Source organism: Juglans regia, chromosome 10 (assembly GCF_001411555.2).
Source record: "Juglans regia cultivar Chandler chromosome 10, Walnut 2.0, whole genome shotgun sequence".
In the NCBI taxonomy this organism is placed as follows: Eukaryota; Viridiplantae; Streptophyta; class Magnoliopsida; order Fagales; family Juglandaceae; genus Juglans; species Juglans regia.
Window position 1 is genome coordinate 31,198,980 of NC_049910.1, and position 21,811 is coordinate 31,220,790.

The 21,811-nt window shown below is 35.2% G+C and overlaps 1 protein-coding gene across 3 annotated transcripts; it reads right to left on the reverse strand.

Moving 5' to 3' along the window:
• Window positions 1–10,955: 10,955 nt before the first annotated feature.
• Window positions 10,956–18,909, reverse strand: LOC108985031 (casein kinase 1-like protein 3). 3 transcript variants are annotated; one of them, XR_004802539.1, is made up of 16 exons: window positions 18,613–18,895; window positions 18,475–18,515; window positions 17,254–17,323; window positions 17,014–17,162; window positions 16,482–16,577; window positions 16,308–16,378; window positions 15,975–16,036; window positions 15,786–15,849; window positions 15,520–15,604; window positions 15,310–15,436; window positions 14,386–14,468; window positions 14,221–14,278; window positions 13,796–13,932; window positions 13,456–13,641; window positions 13,146–13,354; window positions 10,956–11,861 (listed from the first exon to the last, which is right to left on the reverse strand). XR_004802539.1 is itself a non-coding variant. In XM_035694577.1 (15 exons), exons 1-14 carry the CDS (start codon window positions 18,686–18,688, stop codon window positions 13,462–13,464), a joined length of 1,299 nt encoding a protein of 432 aa, XP_035550470.1. In that variant the 5' UTR covers window positions 18,689–18,909; the 3' UTR covers window positions 12,964–13,354; window positions 13,456–13,461. The 3 variants fall into 3 exon arrangements, 2 of the variants coding, with proteins under 2 accessions (XP_035550470.1, XP_035550471.1); XM_035694577.1 differs by lacking the exon at window positions 10,956–11,861 and having other exon boundaries at window positions 12,964–13,354; window positions 18,613–18,909; XM_035694578.1 differs by lacking the exon at window positions 10,956–11,861 and having other exon boundaries at window positions 12,964–13,354; window positions 13,796–13,908.
• Window positions 18,910–21,811: the final 2,902 nt, after the last annotated feature.

The window sequence follows — 21,811 nt, forward strand, 5'->3', positions numbered from 1 at the left end:
CTTCAAGGGCACGAGATCATGCAATTAATTTAGTCCGGGGGCTAAACCTATCTCTCTTCGACCCTATAGATATCCTTATTTTCATAAGGATGAGATAGAGAATATCGTTAAGGAACTCTTAGCTTCGGGAGTCATACAACCCAGTCAAAGTCTCTTTTCATCCCCTGTCTTATTGGAAAGGAAAGTTGACAGCACTTGGAGGCTTTGTATGGATTATAAGGGACTCAACAACGTCACAATTAAAGACAAGTTTCATATTCCTGTAGTAGAGTAGTTAATGGATGAACTACACGGATCAAAAATATTCTCTAAGCTGGATTTAAGGTTCGGGTATCATCAAATTCAAGTCAAACCCAAAGATTTGGAAAAAAAATAACATTTAGAATTCACGAGGGCCACTATGAGTTCTTAGTGATGCTTTTTGGGCTCACTAATGCCCCTTTCACCTTCCAAGGACTGATAAGCGACATTTTCAAGCCTTATTTAAGGAGATTTATACTGGTATTTTTTGATGACATCCTAGTGTACAACAAGAATGAGAATGAGCACTTGGATCACTTGAAAGTAACCCTGTAAGACTTGAGGTAGCACCAACTTTATGCTAAGAAAACTAAATGCAAGTTTGGGAGTCCTTAAGTTGCTTGCTTAGGTCACATAATTTCTTCCAATGGAGTACACGCTGACCCAGAAAAATTACAGGCCATGAAGGATTGGCCATTTCCTAACTCCCTTAAGGCTCTAAGAGGGTTTTTGAGACTCACAGGTTATTATAGGAGATTCATCAAGAGCTATAGGGGCATTGCTGCCCCACTCACATAAATGCTGAAGAATGATAAATTTAAGTGGAATGATGAGTCCAGGGAAGCTTTCCAGAAGTTGAAGGAAACAGTAATGCAACCTCCAATCTTGGCATTACTTAATTTTTCCTTGCCCTTTACAATAGAATGTGATGCCTCGAGTACCTCTATTGATGCAATCCTAATGCAAAGGGGATGACCCTTGGCCTTTTCCAGTCAAGTTCTTGAGGGGAGGACTCGGGATATGTCTACTTATGAAAAGGATTTTTTTGCATTGATTTCAGCAGTGCAAAAATAGAGGCCTTATTTAGTGGGGCAGCGTTTTGTGATCAAAACTGACCAGCAGAGTTTAAAATTTTAGTTGGACCAGAAGGTGGGCACCCCTAGTCAGCAAAAGTGGCTTACTTTGGGATATGTCTTTGTTGTAGAATATAAAAAGGGTATTGAAAACTGGGCAGCCGATACTCCGTCAAGGAAAGACAATGAAGAAAAAGTCTCAATGGCCCTAATATATTTTCCCTCCATAAATTGGCTGGAAGAGTTGAAGGTTGTTTATGCCCAGGATGAAGGGGTTCAAACACTTTAATTTCACAATTCAAGACCCAACAATCGGCTCTTGATTTCTCTATGAAAGGAGATTTGCTCTTCTAAAAGAATAGGTTGTACATTCCCAGCCAAGAAAACTTTAAAAACAAGTTACTAGAACTTGTGCACAGCAGCCCTTGGGGTGGCCATGCAGGGGGTATGATAAAACTATTAAAAAAGTGAGAAGGTCTGTTCAGGTTTAAAGTATGACGTCAAACAATTCATTAGGAACTTTGATGTTTGCCAGACGATGAAGATCGACAACACACTACCCAGTGGACTCTTGCAACCCTTGCCTATACCCAACCAACCCTGGACACACATCACTATGGACTTCGTGGGGGGACTTCCTAATTCTCATGGCTTCAACAGTTTATGGGTTGTGGTAGATAGGAGTACCAAGTATAGCCACTTCACCCCCATACGACACCCTTACATAGCAAAAACAATGGTAGAATTATTTTTGAAGCACATCTTTAAACACCACTAGTTACCCCTATCAATTGTCTTAGATTGTGACAACACCTTCACCAGCAAATTTTGTTTAGAATTGTTCACCTTACAAGGAGTTCAGATGAACAAGAGCACGGCTTACTATCCCCAAACGGATGGACAAACCGAGTCTGTTAACAAGACTTTGGAGAATTATTTGAGGTGCTTCACCAATGATGCCCCAAGGACTAGTCCCAGTGGATTCCCTTTGCTGAGTGGTGGTACAACATCACTCAACAGCTATCTACCAAACTTACCCCATTTGAAGCGTTGTATGGGTACCTACCACCAAGGATCATTAACTATGTACCAGGAACTACCCAATTGGAGGCAGTAGAAACCTCCTTGAAGACACGAGATCAGATATCATTGTTACTGAAGCACAACTTACAACGTGCACAAGAATGAATGAAGTATTTTGATCTAAGGAGGAAGGAACAGAGTTACGAGGTTGGAGATTGGGTGTACCTCAAACTCCAGTCGTATCAACAGTCTTTAGTTGAACACAAACGTAACCTCAAGCTGACTCCAATATATTTTGGGCCATACCAAATCCTACAAAATTCGGTTTAGTGGCCTACAGGTTAGATCTACCATCAACCTCACAGATCCACCCTATGTTTCATGTGTCACAATTAAAAAAGAAATTGGAATCTAGGGTTATCGTAGTTCCAACACTGCCGCCGGTAGATCCATCAGGAATCTCGAAGCCAGAACCTGAACAAGTGTTGAAACAGCGACTGTTAAAGCTCCATAATCCCCCAAAGGATGAGGTGTTGGTTCATTGGCAAGGACAGAGTGAAGAAGTATCTTGGGAGGAATTTTAAAGTTAAGAAAAGCTTATCCTCACATTGTGGGCAAGGTGCTCTAAAGGGAGAGACCTGTAACCAGTTGACCAACGAAGACCAAGAACAGATCTGAGACAGGTTCATGCATGGAGAAGGAGAAAGGGATTTTGGGAAGGAAGTAATTAGATCGTGGGAGGATGTACTTGCTGTTGGAAAGGTGTTTTACAAAAGGGAGTTATGCTAGTTGAGGGCTTTGACCAACAAGCTCCTGATGGACTCAACCTTTTTAGTGTCTTTTGCATGTAGTGTTTTTCTTTAGTATTTACGTCTATAATGAGTATTGGGCCACGACCTAAGATTTATTTTAGCCCTTCTTTTAATTCAGACTTTAGTTAGGCCCAGTTTGGAAACCTCAATATGTAAGAGCCATGTTACTCAGTTATCAGATCATCGCAAAAGACTGGAAACTTTTGTTTTTCTCTCTCATTTTTCTCTGGAGGTACTCACTTTTGAAGTGAGATTTGCAATTTCTACTATATTTATCAGATATGTTACACAATAGTAGATTTCGTTAGTGCGTCTTTATATACCGTGCATATGCTATATAAGATTTTGAAAAACTATTTTAAATGCAGTGTTTGAAATTAGAAGAATATAATCTATGTTGATTTTGTCTCTTCTGAAAAATTGAGGCATTTGAGGACTTTAGAAGATTAGAATAGGATTTTAATTAAATTAACTGCATCTCATTTTTCCTTATTATAGTGGTTGAAGCATTGTGTGCCTTTTACATTATATGGAGAAGGAGATCTGAGACAGGTTCATGCATGGAGAAGGAGAAAGGGATTTTGGGAAGGAAGTAATTAGATCGTGGGAGGATGTACTTGCTGTTGGAAAGGTGTTTTACAAAAGGGAGTTATGCTAGTTGAGGGCTTTGACCAACAAGCTCCTGATGGACTCAACCTTTTTAGTGTCTTTTGCATGTAGTGTTTTTCTTTAGTATTTACGTCTATAATGAGTATTGGGCCACGACCTAAGATTTATTTTAGCCCTTCTTTTAATTCAGACTTTAGTTAGGCCCAGTTTGGAAACCTCAATATGTAAGAGCCATGTTACTCAGTTATCAGATCATCGCAAAAGACTGGAAACTTTTGTTTTTCTCTCTCATTTTTCTCTGGAGGTACTCACTTTTGAAGTGAGATTTGCAATTTCTACTATATTTATCAGATATGTTACACAATAGTAGATTTCGTTAGTGCGTCTTTATATACCGTGCATATGCTATATAAGATTTTGAAAAACTATTTTAAATGCAGTGTTTGAAATTAGAAGAATATAATCTATGTTGATTTTGTCTCTTCTGAAAAATTGAGGCATTTGAGGACTTTAGAAGATTAGAATAGGATTTTAATTAAATTAACTGCATCTCATTTTTCCTTATTATAGTGGTTGAAGCATTGTGTGCCTTTTACATTATATGGGCTTTTCCTTTATAATAAACTTCTAAGGCATGTTTGGACATTTTGAATATCTCATAATTTTGTGAATAATAGTGGAATAGTTTGAGGGAAGATGTTTTATTAGGTTTTGAAAAATGAGAGAAAAAATGTTGATAAAAATATTATAAAGTTAAAAAATTGTTTGAATATTATTTTTATTTTGAAATTTGTAAAAATCGTATTGATTTTTATATTTGAATAATTTGATAATTATTAGATTAAAAATGTGAAAATTTGAAATTGAAAACTATTTTGTATTTGGGTGATGTTTAGGAATGAAATTATGAAAAGTTTTGACAAGCTTGAGAATTCTCATGATGTTCATCCATGCCCCATTAAAAACCATGGGTCTCACACCATGTTATGGAATATGAAAGAAACACAAGTATATTGAGCACATTGGACGGTTTAAAAAATTTGGACAAAGTTAATGATTGTATTGGACATTTCAGAAATTAGACAAAGTTATGAGAAGGTTAGAGTTTTCTGCGTGAGATCAGGCAATTTGAAGTCTCATTTGCTACGCTCTGCTCTTTACTTTTGACCTTCTTTGTCAAGTCATATATGTAGTTCTGAATCCATACATCCTATTATGTAGACATTTGGCATGGAACTTCTTTGCTACTGAGAAAATCCCGATCGAGTACAAGGTATCTTGACTTGTTTGGCTAGATCAATGGATTGGCCTATATCTTTGTGTATGGATCTATTTTGTTCTAGATAAGATTGTTAAAAACCAGGATCTAGATGCCTTTTCATCCTAATAAGGGTACAAGAAGAAGGATGGAAGAAATAGATTCTAAGCAAGATCTTCAAAGGGGAACCTAAAAGACAGATATCTTTCTCCGAAAATTGAGAAGAGTTCCTAAAAGAAAGGCATGGTCTCATTTGTGGCAATTCTACTTTCATAGTTTTTTTTTTAAATCAAAACGTATCACCTTGTATTCATTGATAAAGATTGATGTCAATACATCTCATGTCCTTTTCTAGAATTTGACTAATACAATCAGGAAATTCTTCTATCCATATATGTTCAGAAACTAAACTTAAAGCATTTTTTGCAAGTATTTGAGCTACCTCATTAGAGTTTCTATGCACAAATTGTACTTTCCAATCTATCCTATTCTTGAGCATCTTCTTTGCATCTTTAATCACATCCCATAGTCTGGAAATTCTTCATTATCTTCATTAATAGCCTTGACAATGTTTTGAGCATCACCTTCAAAAACAACCCTACAAAAGTTAAGGTCACTGCAAATCTCCATAGCTCTCCATAGGTCTAGGCTCTCTGTTGTTGCTGCTTGCTGTACATGCCCTCTTTGACCACAGACAGCTGCTAAAACATCCCCATTCTCATCCCTTATAACAATTCTTATTCCCATCTTTCTCTCCCTTTGAGCAAGTGCTGCATCCCAATTGGCTTTCACATAAAACATCCCCATTCTCATCCCTTATAACAATTCTTATTCCCATCTTTCTCTCCCTTTGAGCAAGTGCTGCATCCCTATTGGCTTTCACATAATTTTCTCTCAGTTTCTTCCAACTCACTTGCCTCACAGTAAATACATTAGGTTGGTTCCTGCATATTAAGCTTTGAGCCCTTTGAAACTCTTCTACCTCATCCCTTGCAATACTTAGGACTTGCCCAGATTTTTTAGAACAGTTTTAAAAAATGAGTTGGTTTCTTCTTATCCACAGAGCCCTCATCACAGCTGTTGTTTCTTCTAGTTCAACTTTTGACAGTTTCATCATCATTTTTCCCCAGAGATCCAGTAAGTCATCTTCATCAGTACACCATTTTTGAATTATAATCAGTGACTCAAGCCACACATCATTTGTTGCAGTACACTTCCATTGAACATGCATAACATCCTCTCCCTCCTTTTTACAAATTGGACAGAGATCACTATCCACCAACTTCTTCGAGTATAACTTCTTCCTTGTAGGTAGGTAGTCATTCCCTGCCTTACATAAAATAATTTTACCTTTTCTAATATGTTCAACTCCCATATACCCTTCCATCTAATGTATGCTTCTTCTCTTTTTGAGGTTTCTCTTCTGATGGCTCTTCTCCTCTCAACCTCCAGGTAGGAGGCACTTTTTACAGAAAAAAGACCCTTCTTGGAAGGCCCCCACACCATTTTATCTTCTGTATTCGTTTTACTAAGGGAATACTTAAAATTTGCTCTGCCTCATCTTCATTAAAAATGTTTGTGACAAGTTCCTCATTCCACTCCCCTCTATTCTGCTGTATCAGCTCCTCCACTTTAGCATCCCCATCTATCATCCACACTGGTGACTGAACATAGTAAGAAACAAGTGATGACAACCATTTTTGCCTCCATATTCTTATGTTTTTACCATTCCCCACCCTCCATCTCAGCCCCTCCTTTATCAGACCTAAAGCCTTCCACACGCTTCTCCATATCAAAGAGGGTTTGGATCACAACTTAGCCTCCAACAGGGAAGTCCCTCTAAAGTATTTATGTTTGTAAATGTCGATAGCTAAGCTGTTGGGGTTATGTAAAAACCTCCATCCCTGCTGAGCCAACAAAGCTTTATTGAAGCATTCCACATCTCTAAAACCCAGCCCTCCCAAACCTTTTTGCTTTCCCAAAGACTCCCACCTGCTCCAATTATACCCCTGTTCTTGTGTTGGTTGCACCACCAAAATTTTGCAAACATTATATCTAGCTCAGTACACAACTTTTTTGGAAACTGAAAAACACTCATAGTGTATGCAGGCACAACTTGAAGGACTGCCTTGATAAGTATCTCATTTCCTTCAGTAGACAGGAATGAATTTTTCCAATTATTAATCTTCTTCCACACTCTTTCTTTGATGCCTCTAAAGGTTTAGTACTTTGATCTTCCCACTACTGAGGGCAGGCCCAGATATTTTTTCATAGCAACCAACCATCACAGTTCCACTTCTTCTCTTATCATTTCTTTCTCTCTTGAACTAGTGTTGGAACTAAAGAAAATGGCAGATTTTTCTTTGTTCAGCACCTGACCTGAGGCTTTTTCACAGACTAGTAACATAGCTTGCAGCTTTCTCCATTCCTCTACTTTTGCTCTACCAAGTAATACACAATCATCAGCAAATAGTAGGTGGTTTACTCTAGTTCCTCCCCTAGCCATTGTGACCCCCCTTGTATCCCATTTCATGTCAGAAGCATTGAGAAGTGAAGATAAACCTTCAGCACACAATATAAAGAGGTAGGGAGACAAGGGGTCTCCCTGTCTCAAACCTCTTGAGGGACATAACTTGGAACCTGATATTCCATTGGTTAAAACTGAGAAAGAGACTGAGGATACACACATCATTATTAACTCAGCCTATCTTATGCAGAAACTCAATTAATTTATTCATAATTGCTTCTAAGTAAGGCCACTCAATCATGTCATGTGCCTTAGACATATCGAGTTTTATAGCCATATTTCCATATTTGTCTCTCTTCCTAGCCTTCATTGAATGCAACAACTCGTAAGCCACCATGATGTTGTCAGTGATTAATCTCCTAAGGATGAAGGCACTTTGATTAGGAGAGATTAAATCAGCCAATACAGTTTTTAGTCTATTAGCCAATACTTTTGACATGATCTTGTAGGCCACATTACATAGACTAATTGGTTGATGTTCACTGACTATACTAGGATTTGATACTTTTGGAATGAGGACAATGTAGGTGAAATTGACAGAGGGATCAAAATATATAGTTACCATTTAACCAAGATAAAACAGTCCTGCTGACTTCATCTCCAATGATATGCCAATGACTTTGGTGGAAACAGGCTCCAAAGCCATCTGGGCCAGGTGACTTCAGAGGTGCCATCTGCTTTATAGCATCCTCAATCTCCCTTTTAGTAAAGGTCTTTGTAAGAGCTTCATTCATTTTCCCTGTCACTCGAGCCTCCAAATGCTTCAGACAGTCATCAATCTCCTGTTGGATAGGTGATAAGGATGTGAATAAACTCCCTAAAAACTTATTGAAAGCTCCTTCCACATCTTCATGTTTCGAGTGACATCTGTTTAGGTCATCCCTTATTGATATAATTCTGTTTTTCCTTCTCCTTTGATTAGCACAACTATGGAAATATTTGGTATTTTTATCCCCTAACTGGTACCAATTCACTCTAGCCCTTTGTCTCCATTTTAAATCTTCTTTATCTAATAACAACCCAATCTCCTTCTGTATTCTTTTAATCTCTCCAAAATTGTGTCTATTCTCATTTCCTTGAGCATTTTTAGGAACTGGATTTTCTGCTTCAGCTCTCTCCCTCTATGTTCCCCATTCTTCCTACACAACTAAGTAGAACTCTTTTACTATCAACCAAGCTGTCTTGTAGGTTCTTTGGGGTACCATCTTCCATCATCCTCTCTTCCCATACCTTCTTTAAGGCCACCACACAGTCCTCTAAAGCACAGCTAGCTTCATTACCTGAACAACTTCCTTTCTCTCCTTTCCTCATCTCCCTTCTGGTTCATGCAAAGTAATAAAGGTCTATGGTTAGAACTTCTAGCTGCCAGCACTCCTAACTGCAATTCTACTTTCATAGTTGACCTATGTGGTAAGGGCACACCAAACCTTTTGTGTTGTTGTGTCAACACAGCTATAGGATTTGACGACCCTGGACATGTAAATAATTTCTTATGCTTGATGCTAGCCATCGTATGCTTGACTTTCATTTTGGGTGATTTGTAGATGGAAGATTAGCTTCTTAAGGAAATCCATTGGTGAATGCTGTTGTGGTCATTGTGGCTAGACTATGTCTTTAAGCCAGGCCTTTGATTGAATTGTTTGTGCCCCGGTTTACAAAGCCTTGTTTGGAGGTTGGTTTTGTGCATTTCATCCCTACTGAAAATAATCTCTTGGTTTTCCTACGTAGCATACAATTGCAATGATGGGTTATGGACCTGAAGATTGAAGTTTTGTTCTGGAATTGACATACAACTACGGAGTGACTGAATATGACAAGGCTTATGCTCTATTTGATGTTGACCCATATTATCACTATCTCACGCACGCGTGCTTGTGCATGACACTGGCCGTACATTTTTTTTTTTTTGAGAAAAGAATATGAGGGCGCGTGCATACTTTGACCCCCATAAGGCATTAATGGAATATTTGAAATCACTCTGTATATCCTCACTTCGTAACGGACTATATAATATTCATGGCATTCAAAAAGAATGGAACGTTTCTCATTCAGACCAGTTCCCCCCTTTTCTTTTTTTGCAATATTAATGGCTGCAAGAGATAACTCAGAGGAGGACCCAAAGCTGTTTTGCTTTACAGCAAAACACTACGTACGTTGGCCATTCTAACCATTCCATCAAAGCTATGTAGTCGAATCCTCAAAACCATTTGAGGGAACTCAATCACTTCAAGTTGATGGCTTTCAATACTAAAGGGAGGTCCAGGATGGAGAGAACCAACTCCGCAGTGTTGCAGACAGTGAGCAGTAATGGAGGGCTTTCATCTGAATTGTGTGTCACCCAGCTTGATGATGAAGAAGATGATCCTGAAGTGAAGTCAGATGCCGAGTCCTAGAGTTGCCATCAAGTGGAAGTTGATGATGATGATGATGATGTTGATGACGATGATGATAATCTGTGTGAGGATGAGCAGTGCATTGATGGATTGCTGTTTAAGGAAGAAGATAGAGTTGTTGGCAGGGATGGTGGGTTCTCAAGGATTTGGAGAGAAGAAATGGATATCTGCATTTCATATGATGATTTAGGTTTTGACCTTCTGCTCTGCTTTGTAACTTTATTTTGCAATTTTACTTGGTTCTCTCTCTCTCTCTCTCTCTCTCTCTCTATATATATATATATATATATATATATATATATATTTATAAATCTAGAATGGCTTGTGATAGAATGGTATAGTTCTTTGGTTCTTAAAAGTAATTCTTTCTTTTTAAATTCCAACTTTTACTCTTTTTAAACAATTTCTAACTTTTCTTTCACCACTTATCCCCCCCTCGCCCCAAGTTAGCTGAAGTTGAAAAAAAATATTATTTCTAAAAGGGGAAAATGTGGATGGAAAGACAATATAAGCCAACCAATATCTAGAAATACACCAATACATCATGTTAGAATATTTAGAAGACAATTAACTTCGTTTTCTCCAATTAATTTATTTATTTTTTTATACTTGGTAATTTAATACATTTATTTATTTATTTTGTAGATAAGATCCATTAGAGTTCTTTTTTTATTTTTATTTTCTAAGCAGATCTATTAGAGTTCATACCCAAATACTATAACCTAAATAACTCAACGTTGTTTATATAATTTATAATGAGAAAGATAAATACATACAATAGTTTACACCTAAGTATTTTTTTTTTTAGGCCTATCACAAATGAGATCAAATGAGATGAGATGAATTGAGATTAAAGTTAAAAGTTGAATAAAATATTATTAGAATATACTTTTTTAATATTATTAGAATATACTTTTTTAATAGAACGCGTAGAGTAAATAATAGCTAATAAGACAAATTTTTTTTTTTAAATGATTCTTTAAGAAAACTAGAACGCCGTTTGATAGTGGAGTTTGCGCTTATAATATTACCGTTTTCAGTCTGCGAAGAAACACACTAATTTATTTTTTTAACCCATTTTTGTGCTTGCATTTTCATATTTAAAGAAAAAACAATAGAAAAAAATCGTTGTTTCTCATAAAACTATCACTCATTTTATATTATCGAGTTCTTCAATATTAAGTGAAAAGTTTAGTACTAATTTCGAGATCATTTAAAATTAAGTGATAGACTGAGAGAAGAAAAACAAAATACTTACGCTGAGTGGGTCATGATAGTAGCACAATGCAAGAACTCCCAAAGGGTTAGAGGTGGAGTCAAAACGCAAAAAAGAAGGGTGGTGGCATCTAAGACGATGAAGGCAAAGTATAATTTTTTATCCATGCAATTTAAATGCCCACATACCTCCTTTATAGGACAATATGACTTTATCCTCTTCAGATATCTTATCTTCCATTCTACTTCCTTGGCTGTGCTAGCATTGACTGGAGGATGCACCCCCCAATTCTCGCCAGCTTTATAACTGAAATCCACCAGCATATTTGCTCGCGCTTGGCACCGTAAAACAACAGATATCCACATAAACACACCAAGATGAGTTTCTGAAATTCAGCCTGGAATCCCAGTCTCATAGCAGAAACACACCAAATAAAAGTGTGTGATGGCTTCCTTGCAATCTATAAATGAATTCAATAACTCCGATACGAATCTGCTTTCAAACGTAATGTACCTGGCAGTTAGCATCGAAAATGCGTCTCAAACAGTAATGGACCATCAACATGTTATGGGTTCTTAGATCTCCAGATTGAAGAGCACAGATATTAACAATATGCCAAACATCCAGCATAGAGGATTTTGCAGATTTCACCATATCCAACTACTAATTGTGGTGCATTTACTACCCCGGGAAAGAGAAAGGAATAATCTAATGCATCCCTTGAGGGAAGCCGGTTCTGCCTGGTGAGAAACCCCCGATTTCACAATTTTTGTTGACATCAAGTGGGTGCAAAAATCATGCCAACTCCAAATCTCTAGATCAGCATACAGGAAATACCATAATGCCAACATTTCCTATATGCCTTCTTCCTCATTAAGCATTTCCCTGCCACATTTCATCCTGCAAACAATGTTGTGGAAAAAGAAATCCTGCAAATTGCAAAGTATGAACTGATAACTGAGCAGGTTATTTAAATCTAATCGTAAACATGAACATCAACAAGCTATAATTACTTAAAGGCTTTAAATAACATCTTGAAACAAAACTAAAAACCACTGATCCTCTTTAAACAATGAAAGGAAAATAGAATCAAGCATGATTTATGTTGGGGGTATAGTCAGATCTAAATATGTAGAAAGGCAAATTGAGAAATCATAAACAATAGCATGGATTATATTATCAAGAAAAGAAAAAAAACAACCAAGATTCTCCAAAGTTCTATGCAATTCTAAAATATGAACAGTCACTTACAAACACTTTTAACGATCTATCCCCTACAAAGGTCAACTTTTTTTTGGGACAAGTACCTTTTATATGTCATAATGCTAGAACTCACTGAGACACTTCTCCCCTCATTCAAAATTAAATTTAAGAAACACATGTTGATCTGATCACTTTGAGAAATCAGTGCTACGATGTAAAACCCTTTGAATCAGTCAAAAGCAAGAAAACCAAAACTTAAACTTCTTCAGTTTGAACTCCCACTTAGGGATGCTTCAGATAAGGCACACAATATGGACATCAAGATTATTGCACTAGGTAAAATTCCTCCAGCAGAACACACGGGTCTGATCCAAAAGATACAGAATATTAGGCCTGGTTTGGATAGAGATATGCTTCCATCTATCCCATCTCATCTCAATATCCAAACATCACAAATACAAACACTTTTCAATTTCAAATCTTCAACTTTTTCATCTAATCATTACCTAATTATTATAACTTTCCCAAACTTCCAAACAAAACACAAAAAATAAATCAACTTTTTCAAATCTCAAAACATAAATAATATTAAAAAATTATATTCTAACAATATTTTAACTTTATAATATTTTTATTCAACTTTTTCTCTCCCTTCCCAAATCCCCATAAAACATCTTAATTCAAATATTTCACTACTATTCACAAACCATCTCAACTCATCTCATCTCAACTCACTATCCAAACCAGGCCTAAGTTACACCAACAACTCATAACCATGGATCAAGTAAAATAAAATTAATCAAAGTAAAAATGTCACCAGCCAGCATATGGCACAAAAGGCACCTACTATATATGACTAGAAATGGGAATTAAAGTATACTTTCACACATCATTCACATTACATAGGACTGTAAATACAAGTTCTCTGTGAGCCACTTGTGAAATCTATGTACAGCACAGGACCCAAGTTTTTTGTAGTCTGTGTTTATAACAATTGTGATTGTAGTCACCTTAAGAAAAAATTACGCAAGCTGGCATCAATAGAGGAACCAATGCAGCACATCACATTAGTGGCACATTGCAGCCTCTGTAGATGCATTACCAGAATCTTCTCGACAGACACAAAGTGAAGAACAAAACACCGATCACCACACATTTGCAGCTTCAAAGGTTGTGTCCCTAGAATCTTCTTGAGCATATCCCACAACAAAACAATACACTGCAAAATAGTCAACAATACAATTAATGTGTCGAATGGGAAAGCAAACTAAGAAAGAATCCAACCTATAATGTCATTGAAGTATGATCCTGATAAATTACCATGTATCACTTTGCAGAAGAGATGCGTGGCAGTGACGATATCCAGCTACTTGAAGGACCCATTCGGTTGCCATGTCCATTACCAGGATTTGCAGTATCAGTGGGCAATGCAAGCTTTGAGGAATTTCTTTTAGAGGAACCAGCAAGTGCATATGACGTAGAGGCCATGTGGTCTTCGCTTGGCACCTACATAGCAACATTTATCCCACCCGTGACCTAATTAGCATAAATTTTAGTAAATGGATAATGTACAAGGAAATTGCATCACGTATAACCCATATAATTGAGGCAAAATATCCCCCAGCCCCACCCAAAATAAAGGCTCAAGTAAAAGAATTACATTTTTCTCAATAGGATTCTCAGAACTTAAATTCTTGGTAATTGGTGATTTAAAATGCATCCGGAAACCAGGACCAGTAGCATTTCCAGGTCTAATACGCTCTTTTACTTCAGCTGAAAAAGGAGTGATAACACCACCTGCCAATTAGATGATGAATATAAGATTATTCTTTAATGCAGCTGAATAGATGATACCAGGTGTTGAGAGGGAAAATAAATAACACAGTTCTATTAAATCCATGCCACTGGTGCCATAAGTTAGTACCAATCATATAGCCAATGATTAATGTGGTATTTTCATATGCTGAACTTCATATAAATCCTTACTTTGAACAAGCAATAGCTCAGACTTATAAGTCATCTTTAGAGGTTTTTTTATAAGGATTTCTAATTTTTTTTTTTTTAAATGCATCAGCAACAACTAACCTTGATGATTGTCCACATCTAGTGGCATTGCACGACTACTGCCACCTACAGGAACAGACTGTAATATATGGACATTGAGTATTGTTAGAATTATCAATATCCCTCTCTCCAAATAAGCAAATATAATCAAATTTATAAAGCATACCAAGCAGAGAATATACGTACAGATACTCGAGACTGGGTTCTATTCTTTTGTGACTGCTGATACTTTATGATTGTCCAATCAAATATGAAATCAAATTCATATCCTGGAAATTGCCAAAAACATAAAGTAAAGAGTTAAATTGCAGCAAAATCTGGCATAGCCTAGAAAATAGTCTGAATTGAAATGACCATCACTCGTAGTTTCACAATTAGTTGTGCAGGTTCAGAAATTATACAGACTACTTCTATTTACCAAAAGGCCATACCTATGCGTATGTGGGCTTCTATTTAATTGCCTCCAGCTTAACCATAGGTATCACCCACAATCTTCTTCTTCCTTTTTTTTTTTTTTTTTTTTTTTTTTTTTTTTTTATGTCGGGGAACCTCTCCAAGGCAGGGCCCTTCAGACCCACCCTTGTAGAGTAAACCCCGATCCCGTGCACCCCTCGAAAGTTTCCTTATACAGAACTGGTTAAATCACTGACTTTTCACCAGGGGTATGGCCCCAAATAATTGTTTGTACCCATGAGGTATTGAACCTTGGACCTTGAAGGGAGTGATACCCCAAGACCAAGGCCTTCACCACTTGAGCCAACCCCTTGGGGTTAGGTATCACCCACAATCTCCATCTCATTGTGGGGAAGGCCCATGAATGCTACTAGGACAATATGCTGCAGGCTATTTTTTAATCCTTCATTTGTCTATTTAAATATTTATAGCTTGAGGGAGGGGCAAGGGTTTAAACAAGCACAGGGGACATAGACCAAAAACATAATCAGCATGTTACTGCAATTTCCATAATTCCTCTCATGCAAAGAATTCCATATCTGACTGGAAGGATTAACGATTACGGCATATGCTTTATTAGATTGCTTAAATCTGCAACATGACGAGAATTGACCAAAAAGAGAGAAAGAGGGATCACTAGGCTTTGCGGATCTATACCTTCACGAGCAAACAAGTCACGGAACAGACGCTTCAAGAATCCATAATCAGGTCGCTGATCGAATGTCAGTGAGTGGCAGTAATGAAAGTATGAAGCAAACTCCACTGGATGAGATTTGCAGAGAACCTTAAAAAAAAAACCAACAGTCACTTCAGATACACTTGTAACTTCCATCAAACATATCCACAGTCAACAGACTCAACCCACACCTCTATAGGAGTTGATAACTTCTTCTCGCATATTTTGTCATACTTCTGCTTCTTTGTGGCAGCCTTTAAACCCTGCCATGGAAGGCTACACAGAAACTGAGTCATTAGAGAGATGATGTGCCAAAGCATAAGAAAGCAGAAATCATACTTTTAGATCTCAGTATCGCAATTACTCATTATTAATACAAAGCAGAAACAGATAGTGGTTGTGGGCATGGTTCTATATTTAATCTTTAAAAAGGAAAGAAATGAAAAGGCAATCGTACCTTCCCCTCAAAAAATATAAAAGCACATATCCCAGTGATTCTAAATCATCCCGCCGGCTTTGCTCTACGAAGAAGATACCAAATATGGATGATTACTTGCATCATCGGAGGGGAATGACGAGGAGGAAAGTAGGGGGTGGAGGAAAAAAACACAAAAGAAAATAAATGGGAGAACATTTCCTAGCTTACCAATTCCAAGATGAGTATTGCAACTTGCATAACGTGCAGTCCCCGTCAAGTTTTTATTCTCCCTGTTGAAGGCAATGCTTAGTTGTGCAAGGATATGTATCCATTTATTACATAGAAATCCAAGTTTGTGTGTTTGTGCACGCACATATCCATGTCTATATAATATTCTTTTTCTTTTTTTTATGAGCTGTCTATATAATATTCTTTTTTTTTTTATGAGCTGTCTATATAATATTCTTTAAAGATATTCACTAAAATGTATGAGCAATGTAGCCATGAACCATATAAAAACATTAGTTGTGTAATATATAAAAAAAAATGAAAAAAAAGTACCTGTAAGGAATATGACGATTGGTTGTTGCATCCCGGTATCTTTTTGCAAGCCCAAAGTCAATCATGTAAACCTGTTCAGCACAATAAAAGCCCAGGATGATTTGCAATGAAATGACAAAGAAAAGAATAAAAACCCATACAAGGAAAGGAAGAAAAGACAGTAAAATCAATCACCTGGTTTGCTTTCCGACCAAGACCCATGAGGAAGTTATCAGGTTTTATGTCTCTATGCAAGAATCCTTTAGAGTGCACGTACTCTATTCTTGTAATCTGCAAAAAAGCAAAAAACAAAAAAATTGTAACATAGGTAATAATGAGGCCAACTAACTGTGAACATTCTTCAAAGTAGACATCCATAGTCGGCTCATAGTAAATAGATGAAATATACTCCATATACTTTCTCTAAATAATTGTTAACTGAGTACCAGTGACTCGGATAAGAAAAGCCACAGGACACCCCCAGTCATATTGGAAACATCTGATTGCGACAAAATAAACACAACGCTCTTTAGAAAGTCGATGAAAGTTGTCATATAGCAAATGAAATAACCACTATTATTTCAGAAGCATTGAAACCATATCTCCTCAGCAAACATAAGCATTCATTTCGGAATTTGTATATCTGCAAGTGAGCACATGAGCTGCACAAACAGTTTCTGCCGAAAGCTTAAAACAAGAGTCCATTAAGATGGAAAATTAAGGATACCATTTGATCAGCCAACATTAGAACTGTCTTCAATGAGAACTTCCTCCCACAATACACCAACAGGTCCTCAAGACTGGGTCCTAACAAATCGAGCACAAGCACATTGTCCTCCCCGTCTACGCCAGACCATCTTATGCTAGGAATACCACCTGCAGAAAAAAGTTTTATATTCAACCATAAACAATTAATTTAAATCTCGAGGTCAACAGTAAACAGTATAGATACTTGTAGAATACATACTTCCTCCTTGAAGAATATTGTATAACTTGGCCTCATAAAGCAGCTGTGGATGCTTAGTTTTACCGTTTTCCTGCAATAAGAGAAAACAAAATGATAATAATAAAGACAAGTTCAAAGAAAAATAATAGGAAATTTTTAGCATTCTCGTTATCAATACTACTCTAAAATTTATCATTTCCGAAAATCCTAAACCAGCAAAAATTGCTAATTGTTTCATTCATCATAAACATAAACTTAAAACTCAGGTCCCTGAACACAGAAAATTCAGTATACACACATAAATATGTCCATAGATGAGTACATATATATAATATATAATCAGATCATGATCTACACACCTCCAACTCCAGGGACGGAGCCAGGGGGCCCTGCCCCAACTAGAAAAAATTCAAGCCACCCCCCCTACCCCTTTTTTTTCAAAAAAAAAATTGTTTTTTCCTCCCTAAAAATTTGAAATAGAAATTTTATCCTTCAAATGAAAATAGCATTTCATAAATTCTCTCTCCTATCCTTAAAAGTACTATAAAAATTATTCCCTAAAATATTAAGATAATTCTTAACCCTCCAAAATATAATAAAACCCAAAAATCTTTCTCCTATCTTTAAAAAATTGTATAAAAATTCTTTATTCTGCAAAACTTCGAAATAAAACCTAACTAACTCTTTAAAATTTATGAAAAACTAACTTACTTTCCAAAAAAATTTAATAAAATATGCATGGAGATTTTCTATAAAACGAAATAATTTAGTCTAAATTCTAATAAAATCTAGATCTTTTAAACTCAAAAATTTGACCCAAAAAGTTTCTAAAAGTATAAAGATGGATTTTTCTAAAACCAACATCATAAGATTTTTCTCTATTATCTTTTATTCCATTCAATTCAATCTTACTCTTCTCCACGACATTAATTTCTAATGAAATATTGTGTTATCCGTTGAAAATAGAAAATCTTAGTTTGTAATTCATAATATGTTGCAACCATGAAAGGCTTTAAATATCTTCAGGTTGATGAACATGTTTATATTTTTTTCTTGATTTATATTGCATAGTGTTTCTTGTTGTATTACTATACATAAAATTATAAATAAAAAATTCTTATTATAATATAAATTCGACGCCCAACTGGCTCCGCCACTGTCCAAGTCTTCGTAGTTACAGAAACGTAAGACACAGCACCAAAATAAACCAAAAGGTATGAAGAGAGAGAAATTGGAACTTACAATCTTAACAGCCACGATCTCAAATGTATCGATATGCGTAGCTGCGACCAATGATCAAAATTCGAAAAGATCGATCAGAGTTTCAAAAGATGAACTTTAAAAAAAAAAAATTCAAGCACAACGCGTACAGATACTCACCGAGGAAGATTTCACCAAACGATCCGCTGCCGATCTTGCGGCCGAGCTTGTACTTACCGCCGACGATCCGTTCCATGGTAGAGATTCAATGATCCGGATCCCTCAAGCTCTCTCTCTCTCTCTCTCTCTCTCTCTCTCGCATAAAAGATAGCTAGGATTTTGGATTTTGGATTTTGGATCCGAAGAACGAGAACAAGAACAACAAGAGCTGGAGGATCAAAAATTGAGAGAGAACGAGAAGGGGGCGGTGCAGAGACTATTGTTTTATAGTTGAGAAAGAACTGAAGCCACACAGGTAAATACAAAGAGAGCGTGATTTGTTGATAAAGAGGGAAAGTTGAGGGGTAGTCTTGGCATTTCAAGTGAGGTGGAGACGGGTTGACTTGTTGACACTCGGAATCTAGGATTACAAATAGAATTAAAATAAGATTCAAAATTAGGAAAATTGTTTGAATTGAATTATTTTAAAATAAATAAATTTGAATTGGATATTTTAAGGTTATTGAAAAATATAAAATTATATATATAATAATAAATTAAAATTTTAATATAAATTCAAGATTCTTATATTGTAGCACAAAGGATAAAAATAAAATGGATATCTAAGTTTTCATTGCTAATTTTTAACTTTTACAAAAGGTATTCTCCCAATTAGATATTTTCATTAATATTTTATTAAAAGAAAAAGTTATTTCTTCCGCTAGTAGCTTCCGTTGGAGGCTATAGTTAGATTTTTTTTTTTATTTTTTTTTTTATAATATTATAAATTTTTTTAAAAATATTTAAAAATAATAGAAAAAGTACATATAAAAAAAACACAAAAAAATCAAAATTATCAGGCGGGAGTTCCTAGCGGTGGGAGTAGAACTACCCAACATTAAAATATAATTAAGGATTGTCATGTTGTACTAATCTACATGTCAATATTTAATTAATTGACACGTAACATTAATATACCATATCATCCAATCAAAAGACTGAGAGATGAGATACGTATATCACATGACCAGTCTTTCATTATTTTCTTAATAGGAGATTGACGGAGAAATTTAATTGCAAATGTTTTTAAAGTTCATATATAATTTACAAAAGGTTGAATTTATAAAAATGAGAAAATTTAAATATTGATTTTATAATTAATTATTTTTTCGTCTGATTTAATTACGATGCTACCCTTGGAATTGGGCAGAATTATTAAGCGTGGGTGGGGTTTAACATTGATTGGGGAAATAAACACATGGAGGATGGTGGCTGTCGTTTAGGGACCACGTGGCATTTGAGTGCAGCCGAGCGTGGCGATTTACAAGAGCCGGTATTCAATAATGATGATTGATATACTTTAAAATAATAATAATAATAAAAAACATATTGTTGTATAAATATTTAGGGATTCTTTTATTTGTATTATATAGATTCTACAAGAAAATAATGAAATTTAATTATACAAGAAAAAGTACTCATTTCATGCATAATTATTAAGTATTCTCGATGTACGAATACGTGATATTCTCATCTCATTAGAGAATTCTCATCTTATCATAAACTTTTATGTCAATTAAAATTTGTATTTATATAAATTTTTTAATTACATAACATGTTGAAATAGGATGAGAGTATTGTATCATCTTTCCTTCTAGAGTAACTAATAATTTCCACACACGAAAGTTAGGAATACGCTAATTTGTATCGCATATGAATATTTTGATATTAGTTTTTTAAATTTTATTTTATTTTTTCATTATTGGGATTTTCATAATTTTTATTATCTTAAGTTTAGTTGTTTTGATTGGTTTATCTTATTTAATAACATTAGTTTTCGAATAACTAACGTATGCTATGGCAAATTTGAGGTTTGCCCCTCCATAAGACGTAATAATAAATACATGCAAGTAATTTTTAATTTAAAAATATATTAAAACTAAAAAGTTTTTTTTTTTTACTAAAATTTAAATTTAAACAAAAAAAAGTCAAAAATCAAAATAACTATTCAAAAAAATCCAGGTAAAAAAACTCCCCACCCCCACCCAAAGCAACCATGGGGGCCGAATGGTGGCCCGTGCCTTGAAAACATCATGGGCCAGTCATCCACTCCGTGGCCCATTTCGAATTCCTCTGATACCAAAATCACGTGAATTCGGTAGGAATAGCCGTCCACAATTTCGGCTTCGTTACAAGGGTAATGCTACAATCGATGAAATTTGACTGATAATCGTAAATGTGTTTTTTTTCTTTTTATTTTAATTATTTTTTATATATCTTTAAACATTTTTAAAAAATAAAAAAATATATCAATTTATTAATAGTCATTTCTTTAATCTTTAAGTAAAAAATAAAAAATTCAATCGGTTACTTTATCAATAACTTTTATCGGTTCAAGTAGCATTTTTTTATAAATGCATATATGAACTTGATCGATAACCATTTAGATTCTATCTCTTAGAATTTTATCTCATTTATGTATCAACTTTTGAAATTTCAAAATTTATCAACATATCTCATTAATTCATATGTCACTCTTTCATATTTCTTATCCTCTTGAAGAGCTCAATATCAATTTTTGTTAATTTTTTTTATAAGATATTTGTGAGACATTTTTTAATTACTATGAGTTCCTCTTCTATAAATATTGATTTATACTTTTTCGCACTATAAATTATTTTATAAAATCTTAATATAATCTATTTGATATTATATAGAGTATAAGCATGGATAGAACTAGGATTTAGTGTTTGGGGGGCGATTGACAAAATGTGTGATATGTGTCAGCATAAGTAATATATGTTTTTTGTATGTGACTATATAAAAAATAATAATCATACGTAATGAAATTATATACAAGAAATACATGTCTATAAATTATCTTATAAGATAATTTTATTAGGATTTCCTTAGTTTGATAAACACCTTTAAAAAAAAAATTGAAATACCAACTTAGCATTTCCCCCTTCAAATTAAGCTCATTTTCTAGTCTCAATCTCATTGGAAGTGATCAAACTTTCAATTTCAGTAGCTGGAATAGGTTTTAATTCATCATTATGCTTAGAAGAACCAACAACAATATTAATAATGAATGTCAAATGAACAATGAATTGATGAACATGTTTGACTTCTCTAGAGACTGCAACTAAAGTTAATTGTGGTTTATGAACCCAACAATGCACATAATATGCATATGGACAATCTTTAAAAAATAAAACTT